Source organism: Ochotona curzoniae, unplaced genomic scaffold (genome assembly GCF_017591425.1).
Source record: "Ochotona curzoniae isolate NIBS_2020 unplaced genomic scaffold, NIBS_Ocur_1.0 scaffold_3208, whole genome shotgun sequence".
Taxonomy (NCBI): Eukaryota; Metazoa; Chordata; class Mammalia; order Lagomorpha; family Ochotonidae; genus Ochotona; species Ochotona curzoniae.
The window spans coordinates 52,520,926-52,536,151 of record NW_024467106.1 but is presented as its reverse complement, the minus strand read 5'-3'; the positions used below and the strand labels follow the sequence as shown (position 1 = coordinate 52,536,151).

Here is a 15,226-nt window from a genome sequence, read left to right as displayed (position 1 = left end):
AGATTTCCCTTTGTGGGTCTTGGTGTTTGGTGCTTCAAACCTGAAATCCTTGGAGGGATGTTTCCATAACAGTGTTGAGTTAACTGAAGGGACCAGGAAATAGTTCAAGCCTCCGGCTTCGTTCCACCACCTAACAGAATTAGTGAGATCCCTTGAACAACTGTTAGAAAACAACCTGAAAACCCTGGTCAAACAGTGACTCCCCCAATACATCATTGTCTTCTATAGATATCTCATTTAGGAAATTGTTTCACATGGAACGAGACACATGAGGAAATTTGGCTAATCATAACAGGGAAACCTTGGCTTCTGGTGTTGTGGTGTAGTGAATAAATCTCCCTGCAGTGCCAGCATCCCAAGTGGATGCTGATTTGAATCCCCACTGTATCACTTGAGATTCACCTCCCTGATTATGTGTCTCCTGTTGTCAAGAGAATGCACACAGAGGGCCCAGCGTGATAGTGTAGTGGTTAAAGTCCTGGCCTTGCACACCCAGGATCCCATGTGAGCGCAGGTTCTAATCCCAGCAGCCTTGCTTCCCATCCCTGCTGTGGTCTGGGAAAGCAGTCAAGGACGGCCCAAAGCCTTGGGACCCTGCACCCACATGGGAGACCTTGGAGGAGGTTCCTGGCTCCTGGCTTCAGATCGGCACAGCACAGGCCATTGTGCTCACTTGGGGAGTGAATCATCGGATGGAAGATCTTCCTCTCTATCTCTCCTCCTCTCTGTATATCTGACTTTGCAGTAAAAATGAATCTTTGAAAAAATAAAAAAGAAGAATGCACACAGAAAAAAATCCAAATGGGATTTGTGTTCACATCTAGGTGATAAAAGTATGGGTTGCTTTTGTTTTACTGTCTTTAAAAAAAATGAAAAAGAAAACACACACATGCACAAAGTTTACCCTTGTGAATATATAGAAGCAGAACAAAATATTTAAGAAAAATATTTCTAAAATGTTTTATTTCTTTGCTGATTTCTACAAGAAGGATACGTGTGACCCATTTCATGAGCAGTCTTGAGTGCTGTGTTGTTGACATAGCAGCCCCTCCATCAGCCATTTCTTAAAGTCTGCCACGGCTCACAATGCGTGGAGACTTGCCTTATGGTCTGAGATATTTCTGTTCAGGTCTGCAGAATGTCTTTTTATCATGGGTCTCAAAGAGAATTGGGAGTCTCTGGTGAAACATCGGGCCAGAACTCGTGAATCCTGGAGCACTTCCATCACATTCCCTTGCATTGGGCAGTAATGTTAGCACAAGTATTGGGTGGTGTGGGGAGTTTTATATTCTGTCAGTAAATGCAAGATTTCTTTTTCTCTTTGGGAGGGGAGGAATGTGCCGTCACTCAAACCAGAGGTTAACCACCAGGATTCTTGAGTGGTAAGTGACAGAAACTGATGCTCCTTTAGAGCTTCAGTGAAAAGGTATCTGGAAACTCATGGGATCTCTGGCAAGGCACAACAAGAGTTCAAAAATAGGGAGACTGCCCATTGGAACCAGAGGCAGAAAGAGGCCACAGACCTAGTCCAGTGAGCCCACAGATGCTTCTCTTGTGGAAGCATGTGAGGGCTGGTGCTACTGCTAAAACTGGCCTTTGAGAGCATGTCCCTCCCACTTTCCTGTGCCTGTGGTCACAGCTGCTAAACCCTGGCCAGGTCCCTGTGAGTGTCTGCCATTAGGGAAGCTGGCAATGGGAGTTTCTGGTGTTGTTCAGGTCTAGCATAGCAGGCCAGCTCTGTCTCCCACTGAGATGCTGAAGGAAGAAGGGAGTTCAGATGCTGGGCTGACAGACCCATGACTGATAGCCACTGTGATTATCGCATAGCTGTCAGTCAGTCTTGTTAATCCCTGCCGGAGTCCAGTAATGAGTGGGTGATTATCTCAGACTGGTTTCAGCTGCTGACATCATTGCGCTGCAGGTCACTTAAGCTTTTTCCCTGAGGTGGACCATCAGAGGTACCAAACTATCTGCCCTTGAACTACTAGAAATTCATGTGCCGTGTCCATCTGGAATGGATGGGCTGATAGAGATGGGGCTTCCAGCTCTGTGGCTCATACATATAAAGTGTACAGCATGGGATATGATGATAATTAGGTAAAATTTGAGAGCAGCTTTATTGGTCCCATTTGTCCCTTTGTTGAACCCAGTAAGAGTTCAAGAAAAGTAATTTTAGAATTCAGATATTCACACTGGCGAGTGGGCTTTACTTGTTAGTGGAGGGAGCACAAGACTCTAGGGCTGTAATATGACATAGTTCTCTTGGCCTGAATTGATGATTCAATCTTACTTTTAAGTGGCTATCATGGGCAGAAGTCCCTTCTTCTTATCAGTGAGTATTATTTCTGCCTTTAATTTTTACATCATCAACTTAGTGCTGGACCTACAGTCTTGCTGGCAGCTCTAGACACCAGTGTCCCTGTTAGATTTTAGGCAAGTTTACACACCCCTTGATGCAGTACAGTAAATGGCAAAAAGCTATTTATGTCAGGTGAATGTTCAGCCCTGTTTCGCAGGGTCCAGACAGCAGCTGAGAATAATGCATTAGTCACAGTCTTGATGCATGTAACTTTCCAGCAAAGGTATTTACCTGCTCCAGTAACACACTAAGCACTGTATTAAGAAAGACTTCTTCAATATTTTGCATTCTTTCAAATAACTGACCTGAAATTCCCATAACAGAGCTGTGGAAGGCTGAGCATCTTTATATTTCAATCTTGCCCCCTCTGTACTGGGATCCTATGGTGAGATAATAGGCCATGGCTCTTGTGGACAGACCCAGAGATACAGGAACCTCAAGAGGCCTTAGAAGACATAGCATTAAAACTGCGCAAACTAAATCCTCTCCTTTCCTAAACTTTTGTGTCAAAAGCAACATTTTTCCCCAAAATGAAATGCTACTTAGAAACCCAATCTACAAACCAAATCTGGGTTCTGCTCTGGTTGAATTGACTGAGTTGGTGCAGATGTACTCAACATAAACCCAGTGTTTGCAAGAACCCTTGAGTCCCTGCCTCACGGAGCTGGTCTCCAAATGTGAGCAGGATACCTTCTGGCTCTAGTGTGGTCAGCTGTGGGTTATTGCCTCCAATGTCTCACACATGGTAAATGGCCACTAAACAGTTACTTAATTAGCAGTTGGGAATTTGGGGGTCACCCAACTTACGTAGCGACTCAGAAGCTTCCACTTGGTAGGATCGGGGAAGCCTAAATATCAAAGTGCCAACTCCATTTCATTACTGCTCATGCTCCTACCTCCATTTCTGTTTAAATACTTTATATTCCACTTGGTCTTAAAGAGTTTCTGGCAAACTCAAAATGTACGACAACTCATAAATTGATAGTTTTTGTTTTTCCTGTAAACTGCTTTAAAGCTATTTGGAATATAGCTTGGAAGTGAATAATGAGTTATGCATACTAAGTAAACTTGTATGAAATATCCACTTCTATCTAAATGACCTGGGAAGGTAGCCACTCTGCCTGAGAACAATGCCATGTGATTGATTAAGTAGGAATTCACAGGATAATTTATTTTACTGTGTAGTTGGCTATTTGTCTTTTTTTTTTTTTTATGAGTAAGAGAAGAGTTCTGAGAGCAAAAAGACTGAGAAAACAAACTGAAATGTGTTTCCTAAGGTCAGATGTGAGAGTTTCTGAATTTGATGTTCATGGCTAGTACAGAGCAACGTTGGTGGTGTCTAAGTTACAAGAAGTTACTTGAGGTCAGATCTTTCAATGCCAAGTTTAGATTTATCATCAGTAGTGTGTCATTTGACATCTAATGAGAAATATGAAAATGCATCTCAGATTTTTTTTAAATTTTTAGAATATTTTTATTTGAAAGGCAGAGTTAGAAAGAAGGAGAGGCACAGAGCAAAAGAGAGATCTTCCTTCTGCTGGTTCACTCCCAAAGTGGCTTCAATGGCTAGTGTTGAACCAATCTGATGCCAGGAGCTTCTTCCAGGTCTCCCACATGGGTACATGCAACCAAGGACTCGGCACCCTCCCCTGCTGCCTTCCCAGGCCGTTAGCAGGGATCTGTGTCTGAAGTGGAGCTTCTGACGCCCATAGGGCATGTTAGCACCACAGGTGAAGGTTTAGTTTGCTACGCTATGGCCCCATTGCTTCTTTTTTAAATAAAAACTGCTTGTCTGTTGGTAATACTACAAATATTCAGTTATTGATAAAGCCATATTTTTATGGTAATTCAATCAAGTACTTATTGTACTGTTTAGGCCACGTTTGTATGACCGTTACTTCACCTTGGTAGTATGGCACTAAAATTGCTGGTTAGGATTTGTTTGGGAAAGCTACATTCTAAAACTTACTAAGCTTATACTGGAAGTTGAATCTATAAAATTAGACTTAAGTTATAAAGGAATGCTTTGACTTTTCCCCCTAAAAATAAATGGAGAATATAATTCCTGATAGTCCCCTGACGTACTACTGACGCATTATTTTATTGAAAGGGCAGATTGACAGAGAGAAGGAGAGACAGGTGGCAAGATTCATCAGCTGGTTCATTCTCCAAGTGGCTCCCATGGCTGGAGCTGAACTAATTCGAAGCCAGGAGCTTCTTCTGGGTCTCGCATGCAGGTGCAGGTTCCCAAGGCATTGGGCCGTTCTCTACTGCTTCTCCAGGCAACAACCAAGGAGCTTGATGGGAAGTGAGGAATCTGGGACATGAACCAATGCCCAAATAAGAACCTGGTTGTTGCAAGGCGAAGACTCAGCTACGAGGCTGCCCCACTGGGCCCAGTGCTCTTAATATCTTATAGTGCCCCAATGTGAAGATAAGTGGTTTCTAACAGTACTAGGTGCAAATGATTTAAAGGTAAACTGCAGTAACCTCCTGTGAATTTGCCATGGTGCTACGAGGTACAGTGGCATATCATTTAGGGAAACGGTCTCCTTCAGAATTCAGGAATAAAATTAAGGTCATTTCTGTAGTCCTTTTTAGAGAAACTTAAAGGTGTTAAAAAAAAAAAAAAACCTGAGAGGTTGCCCTGGCAGAGCTCTCCACATAGAAGAAAACTTTGACAGAGGGAAGCACCATATTGTACCCCTTAACATACCCAACAGCTCCATGGCCAGAGCATTTGGGTTGTGGATCCAAGTAACATGCAGAGCTAATAGGCCTTCCAACTCATGTGTACAGTATGTACTTAGAAGGTATTCCTTCCCTCATCAAGGATCCCACATCTTCGAAAAGAGCTAGAAGGTGAGGTGATTAAACCCCGTGGGTGTTGGCAGGTTACACTTCTACCGCCTGTCGGTTCAGCTCTGCATTCCCTGAGGTCAGATATTATGAAGGCGAAGGATAAACTTGTTTCATTTGACTTTTGGCTGAAATAGATGCAAAATGTCAGTTCTACAGTGCTTCTGAACACATGAATGTTTTCTTTGGCCATAGCTCTAAGTAGAAAAATAGTCCACGGTTAGAAAAATGAACAGCGGGTTTATTCATGTATACTTCTAAACAAACAATAAAATGGCCGCTCCTTTATAATGCAGAACTTCTATTAATAATAAAAAGTAATACATGGTGGATTTCAAGTCATAAAAAACTGAATATTTCCTCTGTGTGTGCCTCTCATTCAAACATCAGAATGTTCCAGGCTGCATTTATAGCTTGATTGGTCAAGTGTGCATTTCAATCAGTCAGATTGGCCTCATCAGTAGAATGCCAGTATTAGCAAATCATGAATTGCTAAACATTCAAAAAAATTTAACAACATAGTCAAGAATTTAATTCCTTTGTGTTAGAATTGTATTGTGTCATATTTGTAAAAATTTGTAAAAAATTTTTTTTTACAAATTTTTACAAACCATCTGTGCAAAGTTTTTAGATTTTACCTGCACTTCCATTATCCTACCACCATTAAAAAAAAAAAAACGATGTGTGCTGTGAATTTCTGCCTTCCTAAAACGCATTAAATGAGAGGACTATTGAGTTATGGATGCCACAAAAGAGGGTGTATGGAAGTAAGGTGGGCACTCTGTGGCACATGCCAGCAGCTGAGTGCCTACATGGGGAGGTGCAGCAGTCTTGAGGTTAACTAGGCAGGATGACCTACTCAGCTTAACGTGCTCCTTCCAGTACACCTGCTTGTCTGTCACTGCTGCTTTTTGCACATCCTACCAGCTTCAGTGGCACTCTGCTGCTTCCCTCCTCTTCTCCCACCCGGATGTCCTCGTCTCTCTCCTGCTTTAGCTTTGCTCTTCAGAGAGCCTTCTGACTGGAGAGAGCCTCCTCTGAGGCTCAGTTTCCTTTTCAGTATAATGGGGCTAGTGACGAATCTCGACTTACTTCATGGAGTGAATGTAAGGATCCAGTGAGATGTGTGCTAAAGCATTTCATTTACTGAAAAATGCCATATAAATGTCAGGTGTTATAAATCATTAGCTGCTCTATTCCTCAGCTAAAGCAATTTCAATGCATATTTTAGTTACCCCCTGAACAATTCTTTGTCAAATAGCAAATGTAAATGCTTCAGTTTTTTTCCTGCTTGGATTATGGTGGTTCCTTCACAACTTTATGATGCAGACTGAATCTTTAAGTACTCTTTTGGCTCGTATCTTTTCCCCTGAACACCCATGCAAGATCATAATGCATAAAACACAGAGGCATTAACTCTTTCTAATTGCCAGGAGTTCATCATTTGCCAAGTTCTAAATGCAGTCACTTAGGCACTTTCCTTGAAAATTCTATCTTGTTTATTCCACAGAGCCGGGACTGTGTGAGGATGGGTCCTCCTGCTGAGGGAGAAGTTGTCCAAGTCAAGTGGCCTGATGGCAAACTCTACGGGGCGAAATATCTTGGGTCAAATGTTGCCCATATGTACCAGGTGAGTGCTCTCTCTGATGCTTGCCGAGTTGGGCAGGAGGAGCCGAGGGAGACAGACACTGAGTGTGCTGTTGATCAGCTACCTGAACGTTGAATGCCATGTGCTTTCTGAAAGGGACACTGTCTAATGACCCAGGCTTTGGGGTTTTATTGCCAAGTTGGACACTGGGAAAGCTTAATAACATTTGATGAAATGTTTAATTGTTAGTACGTTTTGGACATAAGAAACGATAGGCCGCTTTCCTAGATTTCCTACCTTAAGCCAAGATAGTGATGGCTGTTCATCAGCCAGCAGCCAAAATAGTGGCTTTTGCCAGAAATATATAACCCTACCAGGTATCTCAGCAAATCCACACTTAGGGACACTGGTACAGATGTGGGTAGTCAGTGTCATGGTGTTCAGACATCCTGCTCTCATTCTGTTCACTGCGGAGTTGATTTTATCTGGCATTGAGGAGCATGCATATAATTGGAAAATGAAATTATTTCATTCATACTAGAAATAAGAATGAGTTTAATAAGGGAAGCAGCAGCGTGTGCACATTTATATTTACTTATAAAGGCTTTTGGAAAAGGACATATGTATTAAGGCTAATACATGGTAGTGTTTTCAGTCATGCTGTGGCCGAAATCAACATCCTAAAACTAAATAGTGGAGTGGAAACAGGAAGATTGAAGTAAAATGAGAAAAAGCAAGAAGGTCCAGGCCTGTTAAGTTGAAAAACAGCTTGAGAATGATAAAACTGCCATTTTCAGCAGAGAAATGGTGGGAAGACTGATAAGGACTGCTGGCTTAAATGGAAGAGAACGTTATAAGATGCTGCATCAGGAACTGCAGCACAGTATAATTAAAGGAGTTCAAAGAAGTTTGAAAAACTTAGGAGAGAACATTTTTCATGGTCTAGAAAAATCTAAGGGAAATTACCTCTGTGTGTGTGTGTGTGTGTGTGTGTGTGTGTGTGTGTGTGAAGAGAGTGTGTGTAAAGATTGTTTTCCTTTGTATAAAGTTTTAGCAGTAGTGGCGAGTTTGGATTGTTTATATTAGAGTAAGTGGTTGACCTGTATTTGTGTCAGAATGTCAAGAATTAGGCAAAAATCACAAAGCAGGCTGGTAGTACTGGGGATTCCCAGAAAAGAAGCATTGCTACATTATTTAAGACAAAATAATTATATTTAATGAAATAAAAAGTATGAAAGTGAAGCTTCCTGTATGTAGGAAAGCCATTTTCTACTAAAAAAATAAAATTGCATAATGAGGGTCTGTTGAAATTCAGGCTAATTAGTAATCAGAGTGTTAACTTCAGTTGAATTTGTCATGGCCTATCATCATAAAACTGTGGGCATATTTATAGACTCAATGAAAAGTTAAGACTAATATTAAAATTGTCTCTTAAACATGAGTAATTTAAATATCCTTGTTAAACCAAGTGGCATTTTGAGATCATTTTATGTTTTATGTCTAATTATTCAAATTCACCATTAAATCAGTAAAGACATTTATAAAAACTAAAACAGCAAATAGGCATTACATAATGCTAAGTGTCCTAAATGTGTGCATTTTGACCCTCACAGTACTCCTTCAAAGTAGGTGTTACTGACTTTCATTTTACAAATGACAGAATAGATCAGTCAATATGTTTGTTGGGGAAAAAAATAGTTTGTTCAAAGATAGTAAAGAGAGTGAGCGGTGCTTACTCAGATGTGTCCCAGTGAAGGGCTGCCTTGATTGTGATACTGAAAGAATTGCCTCTCCGTAGGTCACTCCAGTCCTAGCACAGCATACTCTGGTTGATGATTGCCTTTTCCTTTTTCTAGAACAAAAGACAGTAGGCATGGTAGTTCTAGCTATGCTGTAAATCTGAGTAAATGAAGTGACAGCTCGGGCTAATTAACTATTCAGTCATCCTGCTAAGACCTATCAAGTAAGAAAACATGCTTGCAGCACTGGCATCCTGGCACCTCTCTTTCTGATCCAGCTCTCTGTTAATGTGCCTGGGAAAGCAGCAGAAGATAGACCAAGTGCTTGGTGCCCCCTCATCTGAGTGGGAGACCAGAAGAAGGCCCTGGCTCCTGGCTTCTGCCTGGTCCACCCCTTCTAAAAAGAAAAAGAAAAATCCTTCCAACCTTGAATATTCTGAGAGGAGTAAGAGTTTTCCTGTGACTAAGATGTAAATCTATTTTTCAGTTTTGCCAAATGTTACCAGTGGGTAGCAAGTTTAATTTTATCTTATCAAAATTTTTATTTATTGCGTTTGGGAGGTAGAGAAAGAGCTGTCTTCCATCTGTTGGTTCGCTCCCAAAATGCCTGCAATTGTTTAGACTGGCCCAAGACAAAACCAAACTAGAATATAAGTTCCATTCTTGCACATGAGTGTCAAGAACCCTACTATTTCAGCCATCACCTCTGCTTCCACGTGCACGCTTTCAGGAAGCTGGAATTGGAAGTGGTTACAGGGACCTAAACCCAGGCACTCTAAAATAAGATGTGAATGTTCTCAACGATGTCTTGACTGTTGTTTAAAAGTTTGCCCCAGAAGTTTAAGTTTATATTTTAGCTTTATTTTAATATTTTTTTTCAACATCTACCGGATGAAAAAAAAATAGCACAACTGCATTGTTTGGCTAACCCTAATAAGAAATGCAAGGGTATTTTCATTTTTAAAAAAAAATTATTTAAATGAGTTAGGGGAGAGATCGTCCATCTTCTGATTCATCCCCTCATATGCCTGCAGTGACCAGTGCTAGACCAGGCTGAGTTATGACCCGTTACTTTCATCTGAATCTCTCTCATGGCTTACAGAGCTTTTCCCAGGCCTGAACAGTGGAGCAGCCAGGACACAAACATGCCTGTATGGGATGCTGGCGCTACAGGCACAACGTGCACACTGCAGCCTGCCCCATCATTTCATTTCTTAAAGCATTCAAACAAAAAAAGTTAAGGACTGAAAACTTATCATAGTAGTTTTGAATTGAATTAGGTATTCTGCCTGGCCACTTTCCTTTTTTTTTTTTAATAGTGCTTGTGTTAAACAAACCTAAACTCACCTGCTGTCAAAATCTGTTGCCCAGTATCATAACCTTTTCCTCTGACAAAATTTCCTAAAATACTTTAAAGAAATCATTAGAAGATTATTTGTTGCTGTTTTGTTGATAGCAAAATAATTTTAAGGTTTTTCACTTTAGTTGATGTAATTTGCACACACTGATGTGATTACATGTTATGAAAATGAGGAACTTATGCTTTTCTGCCCTAACTTGACAAAACTGAGCTTTGAAAATTTAAATTGTGTAACGTGAAAAAAAATTCATCTGGAGAAATTATTATATGGGAGCAAACCTTTTTTTATATGGGAGTAAATCTCTTTTTCAAAGAGGTCCAGTTTTTTCTTTTAAGCTGTCGCTTCTTAAAAATTCAAACAAGTGGGGCTAATGGACCTAGACTATCTGCTTGCTAAACTTGTCGCAAAACCATATTCCAAGAAATCATTTCAGTAACCACTTTTCTGTTTTTGCTTTGGAGAACAAGGTTTTCATATCTACCAAAACATTCATTTGCTCTGTCTTGAGTCCTTTGTTTCTGGTTTGATTAGACTAAGATGATTATTGGTAGGTTCTCTTGTTTTTTTTTTCTGTTCTTAGGGAATTAATTGGCACTCTTAAAGAAAAAATGGCCACAACTTGTTTGTTTCCCAATGGATAGCATCTGTCTTGTGTCTCATTAGGTTGAATTTGAAGATGGATCCCAGATAGCGATGAAGAGAGAAGACCTCTACACCCTAGATGAAGAGTTACCCAAAAGAGTGAAAGCTCGTTTTGTAAGTGCTGGCATGTGCCACTCAGGATCTGCCAGGTCACATCTTGCCCTTTCCCTTCTACTTCCAAGTCCAGCAGGAAAGACACTTGGACATTTGGATTTATTTTGAAGAAAACAAATAAAACTTTCTCCTTATTGAGATCCATTCCTTGAGCGGAAATCTCAAATTTGGCTAGAAGCAGAGAATGTAATACAAGTGACTTCTTTGTCTTCTAATGAGGTCAAATGACACATTGTATTCACTTTTATTGGCATGGAGAAATAGTCATGTTAGTCCTCTGTGTAGAGTCCTAAGATTCCATCTTTACCATATTGTCTTTAGGGGCAACATAAAACAGAAGCATTCAATAGTATATTAAAGGGATCTGGGTGTTTGTGTCAAGTCTTGTGAACCTTGGTACGTTGGTTCACTTCTATGTCCAAAATTACTAACATTTATGTCAGTTTATAACTAAGCTTTCTCTTTCATAACAGAAGAAATTAAATTCAGATAATGGTTGGAGAAATACAAAAGGAGTTTGAAAAAAAGTCAATTTCAGCTCCGTCCATGCCATTAAAATATAAATAAACATGGACACACAACCAAAACTGAAGTTGCTAAAAAGTATAATTCACAGTAATTTCAGTTTCATATTACTGTATCATGAAATATCTAGTGGACCCTGAAATGAAATCAGTTTTGCTCATTTAATAAAATTATATCTACTTGCATCTATGAAATGATAAATAGTAAATAGAGAAAGTTGAATGAATGGTGTTTTTCTGACTAAAATGAAATTTTTTTCCAAACAAATGATGCTCTAAGTTTTCAGATTGATGGAGTTGCTATAATTTATTTCACTACTTTTTCAAAAACAAGGAGCTTCTTAAATGTTCAGTTGTATGCTCGGTTCCTTTTGTGTCAGGCAGGATCCTGAGAGCAGGGTCATTGCAGCAGGAGTGAACCAACTCTAGAAAGTCCTTCAGAGCGATTAGGAGGGAAATGACAGAAGTAGGAGTGCCACCCACCCAAGGAGAACTGTTGCTACAAGGCACCCACGCATCTGGGCAGAGATTAACACCAGACACATCTGGGCAGAGATTAACACCAGACGCTAACTGCAAGGAGAGAGAAAACTAATACTCCTATTGCAAAGATAGCGCAACCTTAACAGAAATTTAAAAAAAAAACAAAAAACTAGATCATTTGTGAGCACTTTAAGATATTGACATCTTGGGTGAACTTTCTTATTTAAGATATTGGTGCTGCTGCCTCTGATCCTATAATTTTATCTTTTATGAACTTCCTCTTTCTTATTTGCTTCCTGGATGTTTAGAGGATGAGAAATAGAGTAGATGCCCTTCTGGGATCCTCTTAGGTCTTGGGCCTTTGTTTAGCTAATCCATGTGTAGCTTAGCATCCTATCTGCTGAATCCTCTAGATTTTGAATCATGTTGATCAATCACATTATAGGACATCTCTTTGCCTTCTGCTCTGATCATAGTCTTTCTGCATCACAATAGATTTGGCTCCATATCAGCATGCTTTATCTTCATGCACCTGAGCTTTCTAAGTTACATTTTCCTGAACAAGTGTATCAACTTTTTAATTCTCAGAAAAAAAAATTTAATAAAGAGTAGCCAAAATATACACATCAGAAACACATTTAGGGTCAGTATTGTGTCAGACAGTTGAATATAAATATTATGTATAGGAACAAAGGCACACAGCCAGTAAGTCCAGCTTGTTCTTTCTTTTGTCACCACACTGAAGTCGCTGTGTTCTTGATGTAGCTGGCCTGCTTTTCCTTCAGCTTGTTGTGGAACCTGTGGCCCTGGGTAGTCAGTTCATGACTGCTATTTTTTTTCCAGTTGGTGAAACAAATCTAATTGGAAAACTCATTGATGGAAGATATTTTATGGTGAGGGCAGCCTTTTTGTGTTTGAAGTGGGTAGGTTAGCAGCCCTCATCAGGAGGCCCAGACACGCACTGATGGGGTGGGGGGAGGAGTCTTTCAAAGGAGTCAGCAGTCCTCCTCAGTTATTGTGCCTGGTTCATCTCCACTCACTTCAGAAACGGCACCATTACCTTTTATTGTCTCACAGTATAACCATAGCAACGTGCATAATTAACTAGAGCTCCTGGTAAATTGGTTTTATTATTGTATTCAAGAGGCTGACTTTTGCTGTTCCTGCACAGTGGCAATACTTTCCGAGGTGTTTTATTTTCTCCTTTGATAACTTTAGCACTTATAAAAGTGAAAGATTACTTAGAGGAGGAGGTACTTTGCCAAGATGAATGAAACAAATTGTTTTCTCCCAAAGGCAGGGGGTACCCAACCTTACCCACAGCTCTTAGTTTTCTTCCGGAGAGAAAGTAGGTGGTGCAGGAACGCCGGAGGTGGCTTTTTGCCCTGGATAAAAGGTGGCCTTTTTTCAGCCCACAAACCGGCAGGGGACACACACAGCTGTCCAATGAGGCCCATTTTTAGCTGTCTGTGTTCTTTGCAGCTATGCCCTTGTCTTTTTCTCTCCTTCACTGTGGACCACATGTGCGTCTTTGCATCTTCAAGTCCTAAAAGTGGGCACTGCTGCTTCTGTTGTCAATCAGGAAGGGAGTCTTGGTCACACAGTAAAGTGCACCATTTTTGATGCCATCAAAGACATGCATGTAAATGAAAACCAGTTAGTAATGCAATTAGAAGCCAACATAGGGAAATAGGAAGCAAAAGCAGTGATTTGCTGTAGTGTTGGGCTCTCCTTGAGTGTTACATGAAAAGTTGCCTTGCCTTCACTCAGCAGTGACTGGGTGCTAGGCATGCAACTTGGCAGTGGAAATATGAAGCTTGGTACACAGGCCCTGATGTTGTTCATCCTGAAAGAATCCTTGATGGGAAAGAGACAGTGATGATGGCCTGAATGTCTGGGCCCCTGCCATTCGTATGGCATCAGGGTGGGGCTACTGGCTCTTTCTGGCTTAGCCTTGGATGCTGTGATCATTGGGGAGTGAACACACGAGCAGATCCCAATCTCTTGCTTTCTTTTCTCTCTCTCCCTGCCCCTCTCCCTCTCTCTAATGCTCCATCTTTCAATTTGTGGGTAAGGGAAAACAGAAGGAATAAAGGTGAATTAGAGATGACTAGACTCTGTCAAAAACTGGGACAGAATCTAGAGGGGAGATGGAGGGTAAAGAGATTTAAGCCAAGAAGATTTTAATCTTGCTTTCTTTTGGGGGGATTTTCTGAGGGTAGGAGATGAGGCAGTAGGTTGGAAATCCCAGAGAAAGTGGAGCTAAATGAAGCCACCTGTCCCTGCTAGAATGAAGCAGGTGGGGAGAGGTGAGGAAGAACCCAGAGCCTTGTGGAGGGACTTTCCTCCCTAAGTGGGTGATCCTCACCTCTGTCCTCTTCCCCCAGAAGACTGAGTTGGATCTCTGACCATTCCTGTGATGATCAAATGCTGTGTCCTTCTGCCAGTAACACTGACTGCTCTCAGTCCACAGCCTCTGATATGCGATTTGAAGACACATTTTATGGAGCGGACATCATCCAGGGTGAGAGAAAGAGACAAAGAGTACTGAGCTCCCGGTTTAAGAATGAGTATGTGGATGACCCTGTGTACCGTACCTTTTTGAAGAGCTCTTTCCAGAAGAAGTGTCAGAAGAGACAATAGTACACGGCTGCAGGCAGCAGTGCCGCTTGGACCAGAAGGAGAAAGATGACAGGACTGCCTTGGGACTGTGCCATGTTTCACTGGGGTAGGTGATGATGTGTCTCCAACAGTGGTAAATTGGGCTTCCAGAATTCAGTCACCAGAATTACACCGTGCACGTATCCTTAATTGGATAGAGCAATATGAAGTCATTCCAGGTCTTGCTTTCACTTGTGAGTAATTGTCTTCTACGATCCCAAAGAAGTTTTGTAAGTGGATAGAAAAATAGTCAATCACCTGCTAGAGAACAGAGCACTGCCAGAGAGGATGTGGGCCTCACGTGTGGCTCCAGCCCCTCCTCAGGAAACGCTCGGTGACTGAGCTCGGTAGCTCCAGCAGGTGGGAACCTCGTCACCTAGTCAGGGAGGGCGTGGGGGTGAGGACTGATTGCTTTTCCACAGTCAGGGAAGGACTCTCATTTGTTTTAAATGGCAGTTTTTTATAAAATATTTTTAAAACAAAAGTGGCATGTATGGTAATGAGATTTATCCGTGTCCTCTATCTGTATTTCCCTTGCACAGAACTTTTACATTTTTTAATATTCGTATTACTTTTGATTGTGTCTGATGAGAATTTACTTGGCCTTGTGAAATGGAATTTTTGGCTCTTGAGGAAGAATTCTTATGAATTGTATGGGAATTTTATATATTTAAAGAGGGAGATCTAGGGCTGTTATTTTTAAACACTTTTTTTCATAATGCCTATTCTGAGTAGATATTTATAAAATATGTTTCTTTCATTATGTGTTTGTAAAATTAGAGTTTAAATAAATATGCTTTGGTGCATAGTTTTTGAACTAATGTAACATGATTTTTCCTTTTTCAAACAGCCCGAAAATATACTAGTGTTTAAAAATAAAGATTTCCATTTTCTCC

General features: G+C 40.8%; 1 protein-coding gene across 3 annotated transcripts in view; it reads left to right on the top strand.

Moving 5' to 3' along the window:
• KDM4C (lysine demethylase 4C) overlaps positions 1-15,022 on the top strand; it is a 281,603-nt gene extending 266,581 nt beyond the window's left edge. For all 3 annotated transcript variants that reach the window (XM_040963735.1, XM_040963734.1, XM_040963733.1), the window contains 3 exons: positions 6,729-6,848; positions 10,570-10,662; positions 14,136-15,022. In XM_040963735.1, the coding sequence (XP_040819669.1) occupies positions 6,729-6,848; positions 10,570-10,662; positions 14,136-14,312 (390 nt within the window). In that variant the 3' untranslated portion in view covers positions 14,313-15,022. The remainder of the gene's footprint in view (positions 1-6,728; positions 6,849-10,569; positions 10,663-14,135) is intronic.
• The last annotated feature ends 204 nt before the right edge of the window (positions 15,023-15,226 follow it).